Raw genomic sequence first — 20,758 nt, 5'->3', positions numbered from 1 at the left:
GAAGCCTGGCCCTTTTTTAAGTGAAGAAGAAAATGGCCAAAATCGGCCATGATCAAGTTCATTGGCCGGGCCCAGAAATGTCCCTGCACCCACCGAAGCCAAATTCAACATCCCGGACATTTCACTGCCATCAACCAGCAAAGCCGATGTTCGTCCCGAAGTCCCCTGCTCACCTCCGCCAGCATCCAGCCACACGGAAGTACTTCCCACAGTTCCCTGCTCACCTCCTCCAGCACCCACCGAAGCCAAATTCAACATCCCGGACATTTCACTGCCATCAACCAGCAATGTCGATGTTCGTCCCAAAGTCCCCTGCTCACCTCCGCCAGCACTCAGCCACACCGATGTTCATCCCGAAGTCCCTGCTTACCTCTGCCAGCACCCAGCCTGCCGATGTCCATCTGGATGACACCAGCACTCCTTGCACAAGAACCAGCTCTGTCGCAAACATGCTGGATGTTTTTAGTGGTTTCAAAATGACAGACAATTCCATAGAGCAATACAGGGGCAGAATGGAGGCCAAGATGGATCGTCTTTTGGAGCGCATGGAGAATATGGATATGTGCCTGTGTGTTCACCTGGATAAGATTGAGAGGCACATTGCGGTGCTCTATTCTTGTAAGTAATCGGGGGCCACGTCCCTTGCGGCGTGACCCCTCCTTACCTACTACCAGTACTGCAGCGGCTGCTGCTCCTGCCCCCCATCGCTACCCATGCCGCCGCCCAGCACATACCTTGAACTCCGCTGCGGCCGCCATCTTGGGTGCTGGTGTTACAGAGCGTGTGCTTCCTTCAAGGATTTATAGCGCGCCCATTATGCCTGCCTCCGCACCCCGCTCGGCGTGGGTGTCTCCACCATGTCTCCAGTACTCTCAGCTGTGCTCTACTACTTCCTGGTCTCTCAGCCGCTCACGAGCAGCTCCTCGACACGCCCCCGCCATGCCCGTCGTCCGGATTGGTCACTGCCGCTTTAAATATCCTGCTTTGCTTTCACTTCCTTGCTCTGCATTGCTCCTTGCTACCCGTGTTGCTGGAACCTGCGTTGTGCTCTCTTTGTGTTTATTTCCTACAGCTTTTGACCCGGCTCGTCTGAATATCCCCTCTTGCTCCTGAACTCGGCTTTCCTACAGACTACTCTACCTCTAAGATCCTCGGACTCGGCTACGGATTTTGACTACGGTACTTTCTATATCCTCGAACTCGGCAAGTACTTGACCATTCTTTATCTACATCCAGGCCTGGTTACGCTACTACGCCACATCCCGGACACGCCCCCTCTGCTGTCGGTGCGTATACTCTACATCCCACCTCAGTACAGGGGACTGGTTTTGTCTGCGGGCTGCATAGCGTGACACTATGCAGAGCCCAAATGCAGACCTGGCTGAGGTGGGGGATCTACTTACGACCCTTGTGCAATGCATCCAAGCTTTGGGAACGCAGATTTCCACTTTGATTCAACAGCTATCCACTCTCTCACTACAGCCCACTCCACCACCAGCTGCAGCCGCACCTGGAAGCGCCCAGCCTTCGGAACTCAGAATCCCTACGCCTAAAGCATATGCAGCTGACCCTCTGGCTTGTCGAGGTTTTTTGAACCAGTGTGAAATTCAGTTTGAAATATCTCCAAGCCTCTTTCCTACCGGACGTACCAAGGTAGCCTATCTTTACACTCTCTTAACAGGGGATGCCTTGGCCTGGGCTTCTCCCATCTGGGAACTGCGTCCAGAGATCTCCTTGGATTACCAGCTCTTACGCCAAGAATTCCAGCATGTATTTTATATTCCTGTTCGCAAAGATACTGCTGACTCTTCTCTAGTTCATTTGTCAATGGGTCGTAGGTCCGTAGCCAAATATGCACTGGAATTTCGGACCGTCGCAGCAAAGACTCATTGGAACGAAGTGGCACTTACTGCTGTATTTTGGCAAGGTTTGTCCGTATCTGTAAAGGATGAACTTGCAGTCCAGCCTCGACCCCAAACATTGGAGGAGTTGATCGCACAGTGCATACGTGTGGATCTGCGCCTCCAGGAGCGACGTCATGAACGCCAACGTCACAGGTTCGTGTCTTCTGACTCTCCTTATCCTAGGCGTCCTCCAGCTATTCTGCCTGTTCCTGACGCTGTGGAACCCATGCAGATCGGCAGTCAGCGGATCCGTACTCCCGACAGGACGACCGAGAGGGTTCGCCACCAGAATGAGGGCCTATGCTATTATTGTGGATCTCCAGATTATGTGGTACGTTTTTGTCCTTTGAGGCCCAAGGAACAAATGGGACCAGCCACGCAAGATGGACTTTCCCTCGGAACAATTTCTTTTCGCTCCCTCTCTAAAGAGGAACTCCCTAAAAGGATTATACTCCCAGTTTCACTTGAAGGCCCTAATTTTCTTGTAACTACTGCTGCTTTTCTCGATTCAGGCTCTGGTGGTAATTTTGTGGACCAAGATTTCGCCATCCGTTCAAGATTTCTCTTATCTCCAAGAAAGCACCAATTTGACTCGAGGCCATTGATGGACGTCCTTTGCAACCAGCTTTCATCACGTTAGAGACTCTTCCTCTCACTTTATCTGCCGGTACTCACACCGAGATCAACTCCTTTGACGTAATACACTCTCCTGATGTTTCAGTTATCCTAGGGTTTCCCACACATAGATTGGAGGGACTGTAAACCAATTCAATGGGAGCCAGAGACAGATGCCTCATCCTCGCCGGTCATAGCTCGGGAATGGAAATGCCTTCTGATAGCAACTCCACTCTTCCCGAAGTATATGCTGATTTCATCTATGTCTTCAGTAAGTCTCAGTCAGCGATCCTGCCTAATCATAGAACCTATGATTGTCCCATTGATCTGGTCCCTGGTGCCGTCCTGCCAAAGTCTAAGTCCTACTCCTTGTCTCTCCCACAGATTGAAGCCATGGCAACCTACATCAAAGAGAATCTTGAGAAGGGATTCATTCGCAACTGTTCGTCCCTCACCGGTGCCGGTTTCTTTTTTGTGAAGAAAAAGGATGGATCCCTGAGACCGTGCATTGACTACCGGGGCCTCAATCTCATTACTGTCAAAAATTGGTATCCCCTGCCTCTGATTTCGGAACTGTTTGATAGACTTCAAGGGGCCAAATTTTTTTCCAAGCTAGACCTCCGAGGATTTTACAACCTATACGTATTCGAGAAGGCGATGAATGGAAAACTGCCTTCAATACAAGAAGCGGACACTACAAGTATCTTGTGATGCCATTTGGCTTATGCAATGCTCCTGCTGTCTTTTTGGATTTTATGAATGATGTCTTCCGCAATGTCCTCAATTCCTTCATAATTATTTACTTTGACGATATTCTAATTTTTTCTGAGAATCTTCAAGATCATGTCCAGCATACTCGACTTGTCCTCTCTCGTCTCCGTGTCAATAATCTCTACGCAAAGCTCGAGAAAAGTTTTTTTCATCAGTCTTCTACTGCCTTCTTAGGCTATAACGTTTCGGATAAAGGATTTTCAATGGACTCAGAAAAACTTAAGGCTGTTTTGGATTGGCCCCTGCCCAATTCTCTTAAGGCCATTTAGCGGTTTTTGGGATTTTCCAATTACTATAGAAAATTCATCCGGAATTTTTCTACCACTGTGGCTCCCATCACTGCGCTTACTAAGAAGGGCGTCAACCCATCTGTGTGGCCTCCAGAGGCCGTCTCCACCTGTGAAACCTTGAAGCAAGCTTTTGTTTCGGCACCCATCATTCGTCATCCTGATACTAGTCTTCCGTTTACGTTAGAAGTGTACGCCTCTGATTGTGGTACAGGTACCATTCTCTCCCAGAGACTCTCCCCTCAGGATAAATTGCACCCATGTGGATTTTTTTTCAAAAAAGTTCTCCCCTGCTGAAAAGGACTATGATGTCGGCAATAGAGAACTCCTGGCCATCAAGATGGCTTTACAGGAGTGGCGACAGCTCCTGGAAAGCTCCCACAAACCGATTTCTATTTTGACAGATCATAAGAATCTTCTCTACATCGAAAGTGCACTTCGTCTAGGATCTAGTCATACCCGCTGGACACTTTTTTTTTCAAGATTTAATTATACTCTAATTATACTCTATCGTACATCCCCGGCACTATGAACACAAAAGCTGATGCCTTGTCCAGACAATTTTCCCCTGTGGAAAAATCCGAAGAAATCCCAGAAACAATTGTTCCTTCGAAATGCATTGTCTCCGCAACTCTTTTGATATTCTTGAAAAGATCGTAGAAGCCCAGTCACAGATTCCGAGTGATTTAGAGGTACCGGAAGGAACCCTTTATGCCGCCCCCAAGTTTCATCAGAAGATCTTGGAATGGGGTCACTCCGTCCGGTCAGCCGGCCATCCCGGCTTCAAAAGAACTTTGGATCTCATTAAGCTCACCTTTTGGTTGCCTAATATGGCAAAACTCATTCATGAATTTACACGCGCTTGTACAGTTTGTGCACAGAACAAGACTCTTCATCAAAAGCCTTCTGGGTTACTCATGCCTCTTCCAGTACCTGATCGTCCATGGTCACATATTTTCAATGGATTTTATTGTAGATCTTCCGCCCTCCAGAGGTATGACTACCATTTTGGTCATAGTAGACCGATTTTTGAAACAGGCCCATTTTGTTCCCCTCAAGGGTCTTCCCTCCTCTCCCACCCTGGCAGAGATTTTTTTTTACCAAAGAAGTGTTTCGTATCCACAGGATTCCTACTTCCATAGTTTCTGGCCGAGGATCGCAATTCATACAGTATCAAGGTTTTGGCATGCTTTCTCCAAGAGGCTTGGTATGGCCTTATCCTTCTCTTCAGGCTATCATCCCCAAACTAATGGGCAAACAGAGACTTAATTAAAAGCCTTGAACAGTATCTACAATGCTTTATTTCTGATAACCAAGAAAATTGGGTTGATCTGTTACCATGGGCGGAATTTGCTTGCAATTCTCTCCGTAATTAATCTACGCAAGAATCTCCGTTTTTCGTGAATTACGGATTTCATCCAAGTCAGCTTCCAATCTCCAACACTCCTTCAGGAGTGCCAGCAGCCGATGAATGGGTAACCACGCTACAGAACTCAAGGATCAAGATCCAATCCGCACTCCTTAGTGCAGCTCAGAGGTTCAAGTCTCAAGCAGATCGTCCTCATCAACAGGCTCCCAATTACAAGCCAGGGGACCGAGTCTGGCTTTCAGCAAAGAATATTAGACTGAAGACTCCTACCCTGAAATTGGCGCCTAGGTTTTTGGGGCCTTTCTTGATTCAGGAACAAATCAATCCTGTCACGTTCCATTTACAGTTGCCTCCATCCATGAACATTCCCAACGTGTTCCATGTATCCCTGCTCAAACCTTCATTCAGAGCAATCGCTTCCCTGCAAAAACCCGTAAACCCAACCCTGTTACAGTCCAAGGACACTCAGAATTCGAGGTACAGTCCATCGTGGATTCCCGTATATCCAGGGGAAAAGTACAGTTCCTTGTACATTGGAAGGGCTATGGTCCAGAAGAGCGTTCCTGGATACCAAGGGAAGACATTCATGCTCCAGCTTTACTCAATCGCTTCCACAAGAAATTTCCACAGAAGCCTCGGATGGATCGTCCTGAGGTCGATCCTGAAGGGGGGCTAATGTAAGCAATCGGGGGCAACGTCCCTTGTGGCATGACCCCTCCTTACCCACTACCAGTACTGCAGCGGCTGCTGCCCCTGCCCCCCATCGCTACCCATGCCGCCGCCCAGCACATACCTTGAACTCCGCCACTGCCGCCATCTTGGATTCTGGTGCTGGTGTTACAGAGCACGCGCTTCCTTCAAGGATTTATAGCACGCCCATTATGCCTGTCCCGCCCCACACTCGGCGAGGGTGTCTTTACCATGTCTCCAGTACTCTCAGCTGTGCTCTACTACTTCCTGGTCTCTCAGCCACTCACGAGCAGCTCCTCAACACGCCCCCGCCATGCCCCTCGTCTGGATTGGTCACTGCCACTTTAAATATCCTGCTTTGCTTTCACTTCCTTGCTCTGCATAGCTCCTTGCTACCTTTGTTGTCTGGAACCTGTGTCATGCTCTCTTTGTGTTTATTTCCTACAGCTATTGACCCGGCTCATCTGAATACTCCCTCTGGCTCCTGAACTTGGCTTTCCTACAGACTACTCTACCTCTAAGACCCTCGGACTCAGCTACGGATTTTTACTACGGTACTTTCTATATCCTCGGACTCGGCAAGTACTTGACCATTCTTTATCTACATCCAGGCCTGCCTAAGCTACTACGCCACATCCCGGACATGCCCCCTCTGCTGCGTATACTCTACATCCCACCTCAGTACAGGGGACTGGTTTGGTCTGTGGGCTGCACAGCGTGACAATTCTTTGCTTGGAGTCTCTGCCCCTGTATGTCTGATTCAGGAGCAGGAGGGTGACCTGGTGGTGCCTTATTCTCCCATGGTGGAACCGCATAACCTCCCCCGTGCACCCTCTCAATCTCTCGATTTGACTTTCACGCTTCCAGGATACACACATACCCTTGTTTTGAAGCCGATGACAACCCCGGTAGGGCCACATCAGGAGGAACCATCTACCCCCACCCGCTGCCAGAATAACACCAGCTCCAGCACCCAGGAATGTACTGGTCCCAGACATCATGCCGAGAGACCTACACCCGAGCGTCCATGAGAAATACAAGTTCAGATGTTTTGGTCTACCTCAGAAATATGCCCAGTTCATCTTTAAACACCATGTCAGTTTGAGATGTACAGCGAGTGGACCATAAATGTAAATTATAAAGGCAATAAACACAAGATGGGTCTACCTGAAAATTTAAGGAGAAGAATAATGGAAGAAGTGAAGCGCTATTTTAATTTTAACAGTCAACTTGTGAAAACCGTTAGAGACAGCATCAATGTCATTTTGAGGCATACAAGGGCTCTTCCTTGGAACTCCTCAGACCTGTTTGATGACTACTAGTTATTAATTTATTTAAAAATATAGATGCAGCACCAATGTTTTTAATCTAAAAAAAGACAGTTGATTGTTTAAAATCCAATGTCTGGAGCTGGGCAAAGAGAAGACGTAGGAAAACCCCTCATTGGTGCAGGATACTATCCCGGCAATACTTCCAGTATTGTGCTCCAATCCATGCATGCCAAGTCCCTTCCCCCTAAACCCCCAAAACCCCCAAAACCTAATGTAAACCTCAAGTCCTAATGTAAAGTGCTGTACCCGAAGCCATGCATGCTTTATCTCCCCCCCCCCCCCAAAAAGCAGAAGATACAGTTCTGAATAATTATGTTCTGTATTGGTATCATGGTCCTTTTAGCACCTTTTTAGCCGAGGATACACAGAAACAGTTTTCCCATTAGAATGTTACATTGTTGTGGCAATACTAACTTGAAAGTCTGACACTTTGTATACTTTAGCAGCACTAATACACACTGGTTGTATAAGTCCTGTATGAGTAATCAATTACAATTAATCAGTGACTTGGCGTACAGTAGCTCATGCTGAAAACTTGAGAGAAGATGTAGGCATTTTTTAACCATAATGTACGGTGCGATTGATAATATAGAATATTGTCTCTTTCTTTACAGACCCAGATGTCCAAGAAGCACCAGCCACTGCGAAGAAGGAGAAGACAAGATTGTAAATTTTGAAGAAGAGGCAACGTTATATGGTTCTATTAATATTTTTCCCTTTATTATCCTGTCCAAATAAAAATATTCATACTTTAGTTATACTTTTTTTTGTTGTGCTTTCATGTTTTTACTGTCTAGACACTTACAGAAGTACTATATCTAAAGATCTAAAGGCATTTAAATATATAAACATTACATTGATACTGTATACTTTACAGAATACAGAATGTACAAAATACAGTATAAAACAGCTAGAAAATTAAATTGTCTGCTACTATTCAGATACACTAACAGCAGTAGTACTGTACTACTGTCTAGCAGATGCAGTATCTAGCGATTGAGGAAATGCACTATATCTTACTGTACAGTAATTTAATTAGGAACATCAGGACACGCATGCGCAGAAATGTGATGACACGCATGTGCGTTTCAACAAGTTTCAAATTTGAGAAAACATATTTTACATTCGGCAGAAGAGGCGACATTGTATTTTTGCCTAAGGAACCTCAGAAAGGACTTCTTTCCCTTTTATACTGTATGAACTAAGGTTAAACTTCAAATTACAAATTACACACACTTAAAGTACTGAACGGCAATAAAAGACAGGTTGAATTGCAACTAGATTTTTAAGACAACAACTCGTGATCGCTCACTTCAGTTTCTCAACGGTACTGCAGACAACGCTAAAATTCTATTTTTTGCACTCGATAAAAACACTAGTAATCTTGCGTTTTAACGAGAGAATATTTTGAGAAATCACGAACCATGACCTGGTAAACAAGAGGATACAACGTGTGAAATGTTCTAATAACAGCTGCTTCATCTGTAGGTTGTAAGTGATAATCTAATCATTGCTCCATCACTAGAATTACAGGTGAAGAATACTTGCAAATTATCTCTAAATGTGTTTATACGTACCTATGTTATAAGAGTTGGCAAAGGTGCTTTTGTTAAAACATTTTTTAATTTTGCTAGTTTTCGTTTATATATTTAAATTGTATAAAACATAGAAAAGGCAGGATTTTTATTGTTTCAGTGAAAAAAAATTGTACATACTGTATGGTAAGTTTCAAAATATTTATTTTGTGAACAAAAAAATAAGCCCCAATAATAAAAAAAATGGGGAAGTTTTAAATTTAAATTTAAATTTTCAAGGTTGAGCCTTTTTTGTTTTTATGTCATATAGTATTTAGCTCAAATTCTAAAATTCATTCCGAAATTCGAGTCAGAACTACTATTCATCCAAGGAACTTCAAAGTTCATATCAAGTTCAATGTACGAACCTGCATATTCTTACTATACTAATAAAATAGTTCGAAATCAATGTGTTCTGAAAACTCATTACTCATTGATGATTGCAAATTTGTGTTTTTCAGGTATTGTAGGTCTCTGGTCATTGGCAATTTTAGCCTTGGAGAGATATATAGTTATCTGCAAACCCATGGGAGACTTTCGCTTTCAGCAAAGGCATGCAGTTATAGGATGTGCTTTTACTTGGATCTGGGCTCTTATCTGGACGTCTCCACCTCTCTTTGGCTGGAGCAGCTATGTCCCTGAAGGTATTTTGCTTTTTAGGATTAGTTCATCAGTATGAAAAGTTTATTTATGCATGTATGCATATATTGTTTTTACTTTTACAGTGCCATCCAGGTATGCAGTGCTTTATCATTTTTACAAACATTAAAATACAATTACAGTAGAGGGAATATCAAAATACAGAAGGGATAAGTGTATCGAGACATAAATGTTACAGGATAGCAAAGTGGTAGTATAGCAAGAGATTAAATGGTATAATGGGCAGAGGAGTAGAGAGTCTTGAAACCGAAAAGAATGTTGTAAAGGATGTGGAGTTTAATAGGGAGCCAATATAGACTTTTCAATAGGAGAAAAGAGGAGACTTGTCAAGAGGAGAGTGAAAGTATCCTCTCAGCTGCATTTTGAAAAGATCGAAGGGTTAAACGCTGTAAAGCACAAGTCCAGTAAGGAAAAGGTTCCAGATGGAAGAAAATTAGGCCATTCATTAACATTTTATTTGCAGAGAAACAGAAAAAAGGTTGTATTTTAGCAATATTAAAGCGAAAGAAGTAGCATGATTTAGTATTATGGAGAGGGGAGAAAAAAAGAGAACAGTAAAATATGACACCTAAACAATGGACTTCGGGAACTGGATGGATTGTAGTGTTACTGACTGTGATGGAAAAGAGCATTATGGGGGTAGCTTTTGGCGACATTATGAGAAGTTCAGTCTTTGACATTATCCCGAAATGCGTGCCAATCACCAAATTTTCAGGGATCCTAGGTACACACTAGTAGGACACAAGGGTTAAGAAAACTAAAGAATGTATTAGGAACAGGGAACAGGTAACAGCACTTTAAAGGAAATGAGACCGCTCATCCTATTAATACATACTGCACCGACACACTTTATTCGAGCAAATACCCGGTATGTACCTGGCAGATACCTGGAATGCACCGCTCCTCACCTCTGACAAGCCCCGTTGCATTTGCCTTCCCAGCCTGGGTTCATGCCTGGCTGACGGGCGGCTGATCTGTTAAATGATAATGATTAGGATTTAATAGGCTGCAATGCTTCGCGTGTCTACCAGATGGCATAAATTCCTGAATTGTAATGCAGTATACTGCTGCGGCACAGTTTATTCGAGCATTTGCCCGTTCTGTGCCGCAGCAGTAGCCTGGCGCGCGCCCGAGTGTGACGGGCGCACGCCGAAGCAGCGGAAGAGCGCCCTCCGATCGGGGCGCTCTCCCTACCGCTGCCGGGTCCGCCGGGTCCCCCGGAACCCCCTGCCGCTGTCCCGCGATCGCGGGACACCAGGGCTCCCTCGGGGAGCCCCTGGACACGCGTGCAGCGGGCGCACGCTCCCGATGACGCGTGACCGCGCGTCTATGACGCGCGGCACGCCGAGGGGCAGCCACTAGCAAGCCGGGAGATTTCCCGGCTTGCGGTACCGACCACACTTCAATAAAGTGTGTCGGTAGTGTATATATATATACTGTGCAGTATTGCAGCCAGAGGGAATAAAATGCTTCAATCCCTGCTTGGAAAATAACTCAATGCACTCGGGCAGAAAACAGTCACAAACCTCAATACACCCGGGTATACCCGAATTCGTGGGACTAGCCAAGCTCGAATAAAGTGTGTCGCCAGTGTAATTGATATACAAATAAGCAGGTGCTCGGAAGGAACAAAGGTATATATATATAACAGTGTTATCCAAGAAGGATCAAAAAAGTATCCCCATAGCACCCAGCACTCAATGCTGGAAAGAATTGCACTGGACGACAATAATCCGACAGGAAAAATTACCTGTATCAACAACTGTATAGGGAATTAGTAACCCTTATACCAAAAAGTCCAAAGAAAATAATAAAGTTTTATTAGTCTAAATACTCATTAAAAACACACATATACATCATTCAAAACTATTAAAATACCCCATTCAGAGGTGGATAGTATAATCAGTATTAGTTCAGTAAACTATCTCCATTGATAGGAACTCTAGTGATTCTCATACATTCACATCAGTGATTCATGTTGTGTTAAATTCTATAGAGAGTTCCAAGTATCGCACTATATTTATTCAGGCTTGTTGGTGTAGCATATCCTTGCATGGATAAATATATTCCCTATTTGTATATTTATTTATTTGTTAGGATAGCCCTATAGATGTGCTGGATCATATGTCAATACATATAGTTAACTTGCAACATATCCTGGTGTTTGTTGTTCAGCAATCCCTACACAGGCGACACACTTTATTCGAGCTCGGCTAGTCCCACGAATTCGGGTATACCCGGGTGTATTGAGGTTTGTGACTGTTTTCTGCCCGAGTGCATTGAGGTATTTTCCAGGCAGGGATTGAAGCATTTTATTCCCGCTGGCTGCAATACTGCAAAGTATATATATATATACTGCATTACAATTCATGAATTTATGCCATCTGGTAGACACGCAAAGCATTGCAGCCTATTAAATCCTAATCATTATCATTTAACAGATCAGCCGCCTGTCAGCCAGGCATGAACCCAGGCTGGGAAGGCAAACGCAACGGGGCTTGTCAGAGGTGAGGAGCGGCGCATTCCAGGTATCTGCCAGGTACATACTGGGTATTTGCTTGAATAAAGTGTGTCGGTGCAGTATATAGGTTGTAACATAGGGGTTAAAATAACTGCAAACAATCTACGTGGCATATCATGCCTAGAGTATGTATAAGGGCGCCAAGTTGGTGTTATACAGCCCCAAAATGTTGTGTGATCACAGCGGATCATATGACAAGTCTGTGTCAGGACTCAGCAAAGAATACAAGCCTGTCTTCTCTCAATGCGGCTGATCACTGAATGTCGCCACCTCTGATGACGTTAGCGAGTGACGTCTATTCCCGACGACCATTTCACGTAAGGCTACGCTTCTTCAGGGGAGGAGGATTTTCATCCTGGACTTAATGGTAAGTATTTATATGTTTCCTCATTTGATGATCCCGCCCCTCTTTACGTCAGGGGGCAGGGATATACCCGTGATCCTCCTAATGTATATTTCTTATATGGCTGTGTCTTCATTGTTTCTTTTATCTCCATAATAAAGAAATAAAATTATTCAGGTACTGACTATGTTGTCTCATTGTATATGTAATTTATTACATCTCAGGGCATTCAGGATCCATGATAGTATTGAATTAGTGAAGGTAAGTATCGGTTGCTCCAAATAAACCTCAGGCGGATAATGTTATGTAGCACATTTTAAATTCGCTGTTTATTGGCTCACAACACTACCCATTGGATCGACAGCGTTCCACCATTATTTTAACATTCTGAGTTACGACTCAAATAAATATTATATTTTATTGTTCACTCACTCCTCCCTTTCAACACATGTATTCTAGTTACACCTGTTCATATTAGTGGAAGAGTGCTCTCCTTGGGGCTCTTGCTCTCTTGTTGTTGTAGTATTGAATTAGTGAAGGTAAGTATCGGTTGCTGCAAATAAACCTCAGGCGGATAATGTTATGTAGCTGCAGCAAAGACAGTAACTAATCAAAAGTCCTGGAGTGTGAATGGAATATGGCTAGAGATGTAGCCTTGCTAATAATCATATGGCAGCATCTGAATAAGTGTATTGCATGGGTAATACTGTATATCTCACTAAAGTGCATAAATATAAAATTGTAAAAAAATACATATAAATAGAGATATTGATGTGGAAAATGAACCCATTAATGTTATGGTTAGGTGTCTGGTGTAGGAATGAATAAGTGCTATATGATCTGCCCAAAGCGGTCAATACAGATCCCAAATTAACTTATACTATATAGCTGGATCCCCATGTGTAATATTCATACATGTGATAACAAATGATAATAAAATTATAAAATAATTATAAAAATTCCAATTGGGTTGGGTGTATGATGTAGGATTGAAAAAAGTGCTGTATGGTCTGCCCAAAGCGGTCGAAGCAAATCCCAAAAATATCTACTATTGTATACCTGGATCCCCACGTGTAATAATCATAGTGAAATGATATATTGTGATTAAAGTTAATTAGTGTTCCTCACGCCTTGAGATTATTAGGAGTATACAATAGTACAGAGTATTGCTGCCTCTAAATATATTACAGATAGGAGGAATAAATAAATCCTTCGTTGAGTCCCAGAGGGGAGAGGGTTTTCAACTGGTATATCCAGCGACATTCTTTTTGTAGTAGTTTCTTGTCCCACTCACCCCCTCTAGGGTCTCTAGGGATAGATTCAATCCCACTGAAGTGCATCACACTCGAGTCACCTTTGTGATATTGTAAAATATCTCTTGCCACTGGGGTATCTACAGCATTTCGTACACTTCTCACATGTTCCAGGACTCCAGTTTTTAACCGTCTGTGGGTTTTACCCACATACTTTAGTCCACAGACACATGTCATAAGGTAGATATTACCACACGTGAGACAATTAATAAAGTCCTTGATTTTGTAAGTGACTGTGTCAGTAGCATTTGTAAATGTTTTTGTTGTTGGCATGAAGTTGCAGGCCTTGCACCTTCCACATGAGTATGATCCTTGTGGTTTGCTACCTAACCAAGTTTTTAATGGTAGTGTTTTGAAATGGCTGTGTACTAGTCTATCTTTTAAGTTGGTGTTTCGTCTACACCCAGTTGTAGGTTTATCCTTCAAAATCTTCCGTAAATCTGAGTCCTCTAGTAGAACGTGCCAGTGTCTTTGTAGTACGTTTATTATGTTCTGCCAATGATTGTTATATGTGGAGATAAACCTAATCGATTCATCATTAGGCTCCTTTATTCTGTTTATTAGAAGACTAGACCTTGGTGTGGTTAATGCCTTATAGTACGCCTTCTTGATAAGTGTATTGCTATATCCTCGTGTTTGGAATCTTTCTGACATGTCTCTCGCTTGTAGAATAAATTCTGGCGTCGTTTAACAGTTCTGACGTAGCTTTAAGAATTGGCCAGTCGGTATATTATTCGTAACATTATTGGGGTGGTGGCTAGTGGCCATCAGTAGTGTGTTTGTAACTGTGGGTTTTCTATAGATGCTAGTCTCAAGGCGTCCCTCTATAGATTTGAAAATACTGATGCCTAGGAACTCTATCTGCGTTTTATCCAATTGAAAAGTTAGTTTCAAATTGAATGAATTATTGTTCAAAATGTTGATGAACTCTAGCAGTAGCTCTTCAGTTACCTTCCAGAATAGTAAAATATCGTCGATTTACCTGACCCATAATTCTACATGTTCTGTATATTTCTCTTGCGACTCTATGAAGACCACCGTTTCCTCCCACCAGCCTATATATAAATTGGCATAGGTGGGAGCACAAGTGGTCCCCATAGCCGTACCTCGTATCTGATGATACAGTGTTGTGAAAATAGAAGAAATTATGGGTCAGGACAAAGTCCAACAGTCTGAGAACTAAATTGTTATGAGGTACACAGTTGATATCTCTAGCTCTCAAAAAATGGGCTGTTGCATCAATACCATATTTGTGTGGGATACTTGAGTATAACATCCAAACCCACCAGATATGTGTCAGAATCCAGAGTAACACCTTCAATTTTACGTAATACATCAGTAGTGTCTTTCACATACACTGGCGACACACTTTATTCGAGCTCGGCTAGTCCCACGAATTCGGGTATACCCGGGTGTATTGAGGTTTGTGACTGTTTTCTGCCCGAGTGCATTGAGGTATTTTCCAGGCAGGGATTGAAGCATTTTATTCCCGCTGGCTGCAATACTGCACAGTATATATATATACACTGCATTACAATTCATGAATTTATGCCATCTGGTAGACACGCGAAGCATTGCAGCCTATTAAATCCTAATCATTATCATTTAACAGATCAGCCGCCCGTCAGCCAGGCATGAACCCAGGCTGGGAAGGCAAACATAACGGGGCTTGTCAGAGGTGAGGAGCGGCGCATTCCAGGTATCTGCCAGGTACATACTGGGTATTTGCTCGAATAAAGTGTGTCGGTGCAGTATGATGGTAGTATTTCAACAAAAGGGCGTAATACCTGATCTAGATAGACGCTAACATTTGAGGTTAGATTCCCAATTCCGGAGACAATTGGTCTACCTGGAGGTGGACTTTGTTTCTTGTGGATTTTAGGTAGATGGTAAAATGTTGCCACTTTAGGGTTTCTAATCATCATAAATTCAAACTCATGCTTTGATATTAGTTTCTGCTCTAGACCTTCTTTTAGTGTATCAGTAAGTACTGTAACTTCTGGTATTCTGAGGTAGGGTTGGTAGGTAGAACCTGATAGCACCTCTTATCGGATAATAGACGCTGACATTCATGTACATAATCTATATGGTTGAGGATGACAACATTTCCCCCCTTGTCTGATGGTTTAATAATAATTTTTCGTCCTGTTCAAGGTCTCTGAGTGCTAATCTTTCAAGATAAGTCAGATTTTGTTGTTTTTTCATAATAGGTAGTTCATGTAGATCCCTAGTCACAAGTTGATTAAAGACATCTATGTTGGTACTACAGTCATATGGTGGTACAAAGGTCGATTTCTTTTTGAGTACTGTGAAAGGGCCTTCCCCAGGTGGTCTGAGGCTTTCCTCTTCCAGCTGTTCTAGGATATCAATGGCATTGAGCTGTTGTGTGTTCAGAAACTCCATGGGTGTATTGGCGTTTTGCCACTGACTACGCCTTTTAAAGACCTTATGTAGTGTTAATTTCCTGCAGAAAAGATTGAGATCTTTAATGCATACAAAGTGATCCAGGGGACTAGTAGGACAGAAAGTGAGGCCTTTAGATAGCATACTGATGTGATGTGTATTAAGGACTTTAGAGGATAGATTTATCACCTGCATCGTCTTCGCCTGGCCCTCCTCAGTGGTTCCCTGTAACCCCAAACTTCCCGATCCCTTAGATAGTTGTCCCTTTCCCCTCCTCGTCCTCCTCCATATGTTTGGTATGGGGTAGAGCCCAGGGTTCTCTAAAAAAGTACCTTGTCTCTGTGGTAGGGGAAAGAGAGCTTCTTCTCCTTGATTAGATGTATCTTGTGGGTGTATACCTGTATCTACCTCGTGATCACTTGCAGAGGCTTCCCACTCAGTAGAGGATTCCTGTGTTTTGGGGTATATGTTGGTGGGTCGTGGTTTAGTCTTAAATCTAAAGTATGTGGGTAAAACCCACAGACCGTTAAAAACTAGAGTCCTGGAACATGTGGGAAGAGTACGAAATGCTGTAGATACCCCAGTGGCAAGACATATTTTACAATACACACAAAGGTGACTCGAGTGTGATGCGCTTCAGTGGGATTGAATCTATCCCTAGAGACCCTAGAGGGGGAGAGTGGGACAAGAAACTACTACAAAAAGAATGTCGCTGGATATACCAGTTGAAAACCCTCTCCCCTCTGGGACTCAACGAAGGATTTATTTATTCCTCCTATCTGCAATATATTTAGAGGCAGCAATACTCTGTACTATTGTATAATCCTAATAATCTCAAGGGGTGAGTAACACTAATTAACTTTAATCACAATATATCATTTCACTATGATTATTACACATGGGGATCCAGATATACAATAGTAGATATTTTTGGGATTTGCTTCGACCGCTTTGGGCAGACCATACAGCACTTTTTTCAATCCTACATCATACACCCAACCCAATTGGAATTTTTATAATTATTTTATAATTTTATTATCATTTGTAATCACATGTATGAATATTACACATGGGGATCCAGCTATATAGTATAAGTTAATTTGGGATCTGTATTGACCGCTTTGGGCAGATCATATAGCACTTATTCATTCCTACACCAGACACCTAACCATACCTTTAATGGGTTCATTTTCCACATCAATATCTCTATTTATATGTATTTTTTTACAATTTTATATTTATGCACTTTAGTGAATTATATTACCCATGCAATACACTTATTCAGATGCTGCCATATGATTATAAGCAAGGCTACAGAGGCGGCACACTTTATCCTCATTTGGCTAGTGCCGCAAGCCGGGAGGTTTCCCGGCTTGCTCGTTTCTTTCCCTCGGCATGCCGCGCGTCATCGATGCACGGACACGCTTCATCGGGAGCGTGCGCGCATGGCGCGCGTGCCCAGGGCTCCCCGAGGTAGCCCTGGTGTCCCGCGATGTGGGGGATTGCGGTGGGGGGCTCCGGGGGACCCGGCGGATCCAGAGAGGGGAGGGGGAAGCCCTGATCGGAGGACCGATCCTCCGAGTCTCCGGCGCGCGCCCGGGACACCTCGGCGCACGCCCGGTTTCTGTCGCGGCCGAGACCGGGCAAAGGTAAGAATAAACTCGGCCGCGACAGTTCATCTCTAGCCATATTCCATTCACACTCCAGGACTTTTGATTAGTTACTGTCTTTGCTGCAGCTACATAACATTATCCGCCTGAGGTTTATTTGCAGCAACCGATACTTACCTTCACTAATTAAATACTACAACAACAAGAGAGCAAGAGCCCCAAGGAGAGCACTCTTCCACTAATATGAACAGGTGTAACTAGAATACATGTGTTGAAAGGGAGGAGTGAGTGAACAATAAAATATAATATTTATTTGAGTCGTAACTTAGAAGGTTAAAATAATGGTGGAACGCTGTCAATCCAATGGGTAGTGCTGTGAGCCAATAAACAGCGAATTTAAAATGTGGACGAATGAACCAAAGTAGTGGTCACTGTGCTATCTAAACTCCTATGATGGCTGGTACCATCCACTACCAATGTGCTAACAATTACCACCGCGATGTAGGGTGATGTGTGAATGACCTATAATAGGTAGTGGCATACAGAGGTAAATAGTCACAGTGAATACCTAAGTAGCCCAATATACAAGATTAGATGCTGTATCAAAGGTTAGCAATGCAGTGCACAAATAGTGCCTGCACACACATCGAGGTCCAGTTTGTAGAGTGTCGTGTGTGGATAGTGGTAGGCTATCCAGACTCCTAGAGTATGCACCTACTGTAAAGCATACCCAGCTGTTCAGAGTCTTGATCAAACCCTCCCAGAGTATATATGGAATGGTGTGGTGGTAGCTGCTTCGTGAGTATTTTAGCACAGTGACTGCCTATAACACATACATCAATAGGTCACAGAGATATCAGTTATTACTATGACAGTACACACGTAGTGCCTGTTAACATGTATTGATCCAAAGATAAGGGCCCTGGGGTTACCAGGTATATATCCAGGCAATGTGAAGAGCAGAATGGTAGCTGCTCTTACAGTGCGCAGGTCGTGCCAATAAGCATTGGCATATATTCATGTACAGTATGCATCAGACCGTGTGGTAGGCGAAGTCAGTGGCTCCTATGGCAGTACACAAGTAGTGTCTGTCAACATGAAGCTGGTGAGAATCACAGGATTAATTCGTACTGTGCAAGCAGGCATACCGTTCAAGACGTGGCTGGGCCCCCGCAAATAAATACCGGGTGCTCAAGTGTATCAGCCTGAGGTGCGCCCGTGCTTAAAATTATTCATAGAATATAACAATAGCAAAACCCCATAGCGGGGGCTGCTGGGGATAGGAAGCGCTCCGACCGCAAGCGCATGTCCCGCACCTCTGACGTGATGACGTCATCAATCGCCGACGTACGTTTCGCTTGTACTGCTTTGTCAAGGCTATAGGAAATAATGGTTGTAAGGGCAACTGCTTGTGGTCAAATGAAGGGGCTGAATACAAACCCCTCATTTAACCCACGAGGCGCCTTACTACCATTATTTCCTCCTGCACTTTTAGTGCCTGATACTGTTTATGTGCTCACCATGTATTAACAGTTTAGGTAGACACTTGTATTCTCTCCTGTCCCGAGTAGGGCTTGGGTTGGAACACCCACCATGCAGGTATACACTGCTAAACATGCAAATCAAGGAACGTGTCATCACCAATCAGAGGACTGCTTACCGTATATATTAGGAGCACTATCAGTGCCCCTCCCCAGCCTTGACAAAGCAGTGCAAGCGAAACGTACATCGGCGATTGATGACGTCATCACGTCAGAGGGGTGGGACATGCGCTTGCGGTCGGAGCGCTTCCTATCCCCAGCAGCCCCCGCTATGGGGTTTTGCTATTGTAATATTCTATGAATAATTTTAAGCACGGGCGCACCTCAGGCTGATACACTTGAGCACCCGGTATTTATTTGCGGGGGCCCAGCCACGTCTTGAGAGGTATGCCTGCTTGCACAGTACGAATGAATCCTGTGATTCTCACCAGTTTCATGTTGACAGACACTACTTGTGTACTGCCATAGGAGCCACTGACTTCGCCTACCACATGGCCTGATGCACACATGAATATATGCCTATGCTAACAGGCACGATTTGTGCACTGTAAGAGCAGCTACTACTCTGCTCTCCACATTGTCTGGTTACTTACATGGCAACTCCAGGGTTCTAATATCATGTTGACAGACACTACTTGTGTACTGCCTTAGGAGCCACTGAAATTGAGTAATCACAAGGTCTGATGCATACATGAATATATGCCAATGCTAATAGGCACGACCTGCGCACTGTAGGAGCAGCTACCATTCTGCTCTTCACATTGCCTGGATATATACCTGGTAACCCCAGGTCCCTTATCTTTGGATCAATACATGTTAACAGGCACTACGTGTGTACTGTCATAGTAATAACTGATATCTCTGTGACCTATTGATGTATGTGGTATAGGCAGTCACTGTGCTAAAATACTCACGAAGCAGCTATCACCACACCATTCCATATATACTCTGGGAGGGTTTGATCAAGACTCTGAACAGCTGGGTATGCTTTAGGTGCATACTCTAGGAGTCTGGATAGCCTACCACTATCCACACACGACACTCTGCAAACTGGACCTCGATGTGTGTGCAGGCACTATTTGTGCACTGCATTGCTAACCTTTGATACAGCATCTAATCTTGTATATTGGGCTACTTAGGTATTCACTGTGACTATTTACCTCTGTATGCCACTACCTATTATAGGTCATTCACACATCACCCTACATCGCGGTGGTAATTGTTAACACATTGGTAGTGGATGGTACCAGCCATCATAGGAGTTTAGATAGCACAATGACTACTACTTTGGTTCATTCGTCCACATTTTAAATTCGCTGTTTATTGGCTCACAACACTACCCATTGGATCGACAGCGGTCCACTATTATTTTAACCTTCTGAGTTACGACTCAAATAAATATTATATTTTATTGTTCACTCACTCCTCCCTTTCAACACATGTATTCTAGTTACACCTGTTCATATTAGTGGAAGAGTGCTCTCCTTGTGGCTCTTGCTCTCTTGTTGTTGTTCTATTTCTGGTTTCCCCTGATAGTAGCACCTCCACTTTAGCCATTTCCAGCCAGCAGTAGCGAGGGTTTCCCCATCCCCCCTTCCCCCTCGTTTGCTTATTCAATACTATCATGGATCCTGAATGCCCTGAGACATAATAAATTACATACACAATGAGACAACATAGTCAGTACCTGAATAATTTTATTTCTTTATTATGGAGATAAAAGAAACAATGAAGACACAGCCATATAAGAAATATACATTAGGAGGATCACGGGTATAATCCTGCCCCCTGACGTAAAGAGGGGCGGGATCATCGAATGAGGAAAC

General features: G+C 43.8%; 1 protein-coding gene across 1 annotated transcript in view; it reads left to right on the top strand.

Annotated features, from left to right (window-relative positions):
• The window catches only part of LOC142489198 (pinopsin-like), a 149,626-nt gene that overhangs the window by 117,437 nt on the left and 11,431 nt on the right, over nucleotides 1–20,758 (top strand). Inside the window, exon 2 of the mRNA XM_075589562.1 lies at nucleotides 9,003–9,185. Coding sequence (XP_075445677.1) covers nucleotides 9,003–9,185 — 183 coding nt within the window. The remainder of the gene's footprint in view (nucleotides 1–9,002; nucleotides 9,186–20,758) is intronic.

The sequence above is a fragment of the Ascaphus truei genome, chromosome 3 (assembly GCF_040206685.1).
Source record: "Ascaphus truei isolate aAscTru1 chromosome 3, aAscTru1.hap1, whole genome shotgun sequence".
NCBI classification, from domain to species: domain Eukaryota; kingdom Metazoa; phylum Chordata; class Amphibia; order Anura; family Ascaphidae; genus Ascaphus; species Ascaphus truei.
The sequence above is the reverse complement of the archived record's forward strand: the minus strand, read 5'-3'. Positions and strand labels throughout refer to the sequence as shown.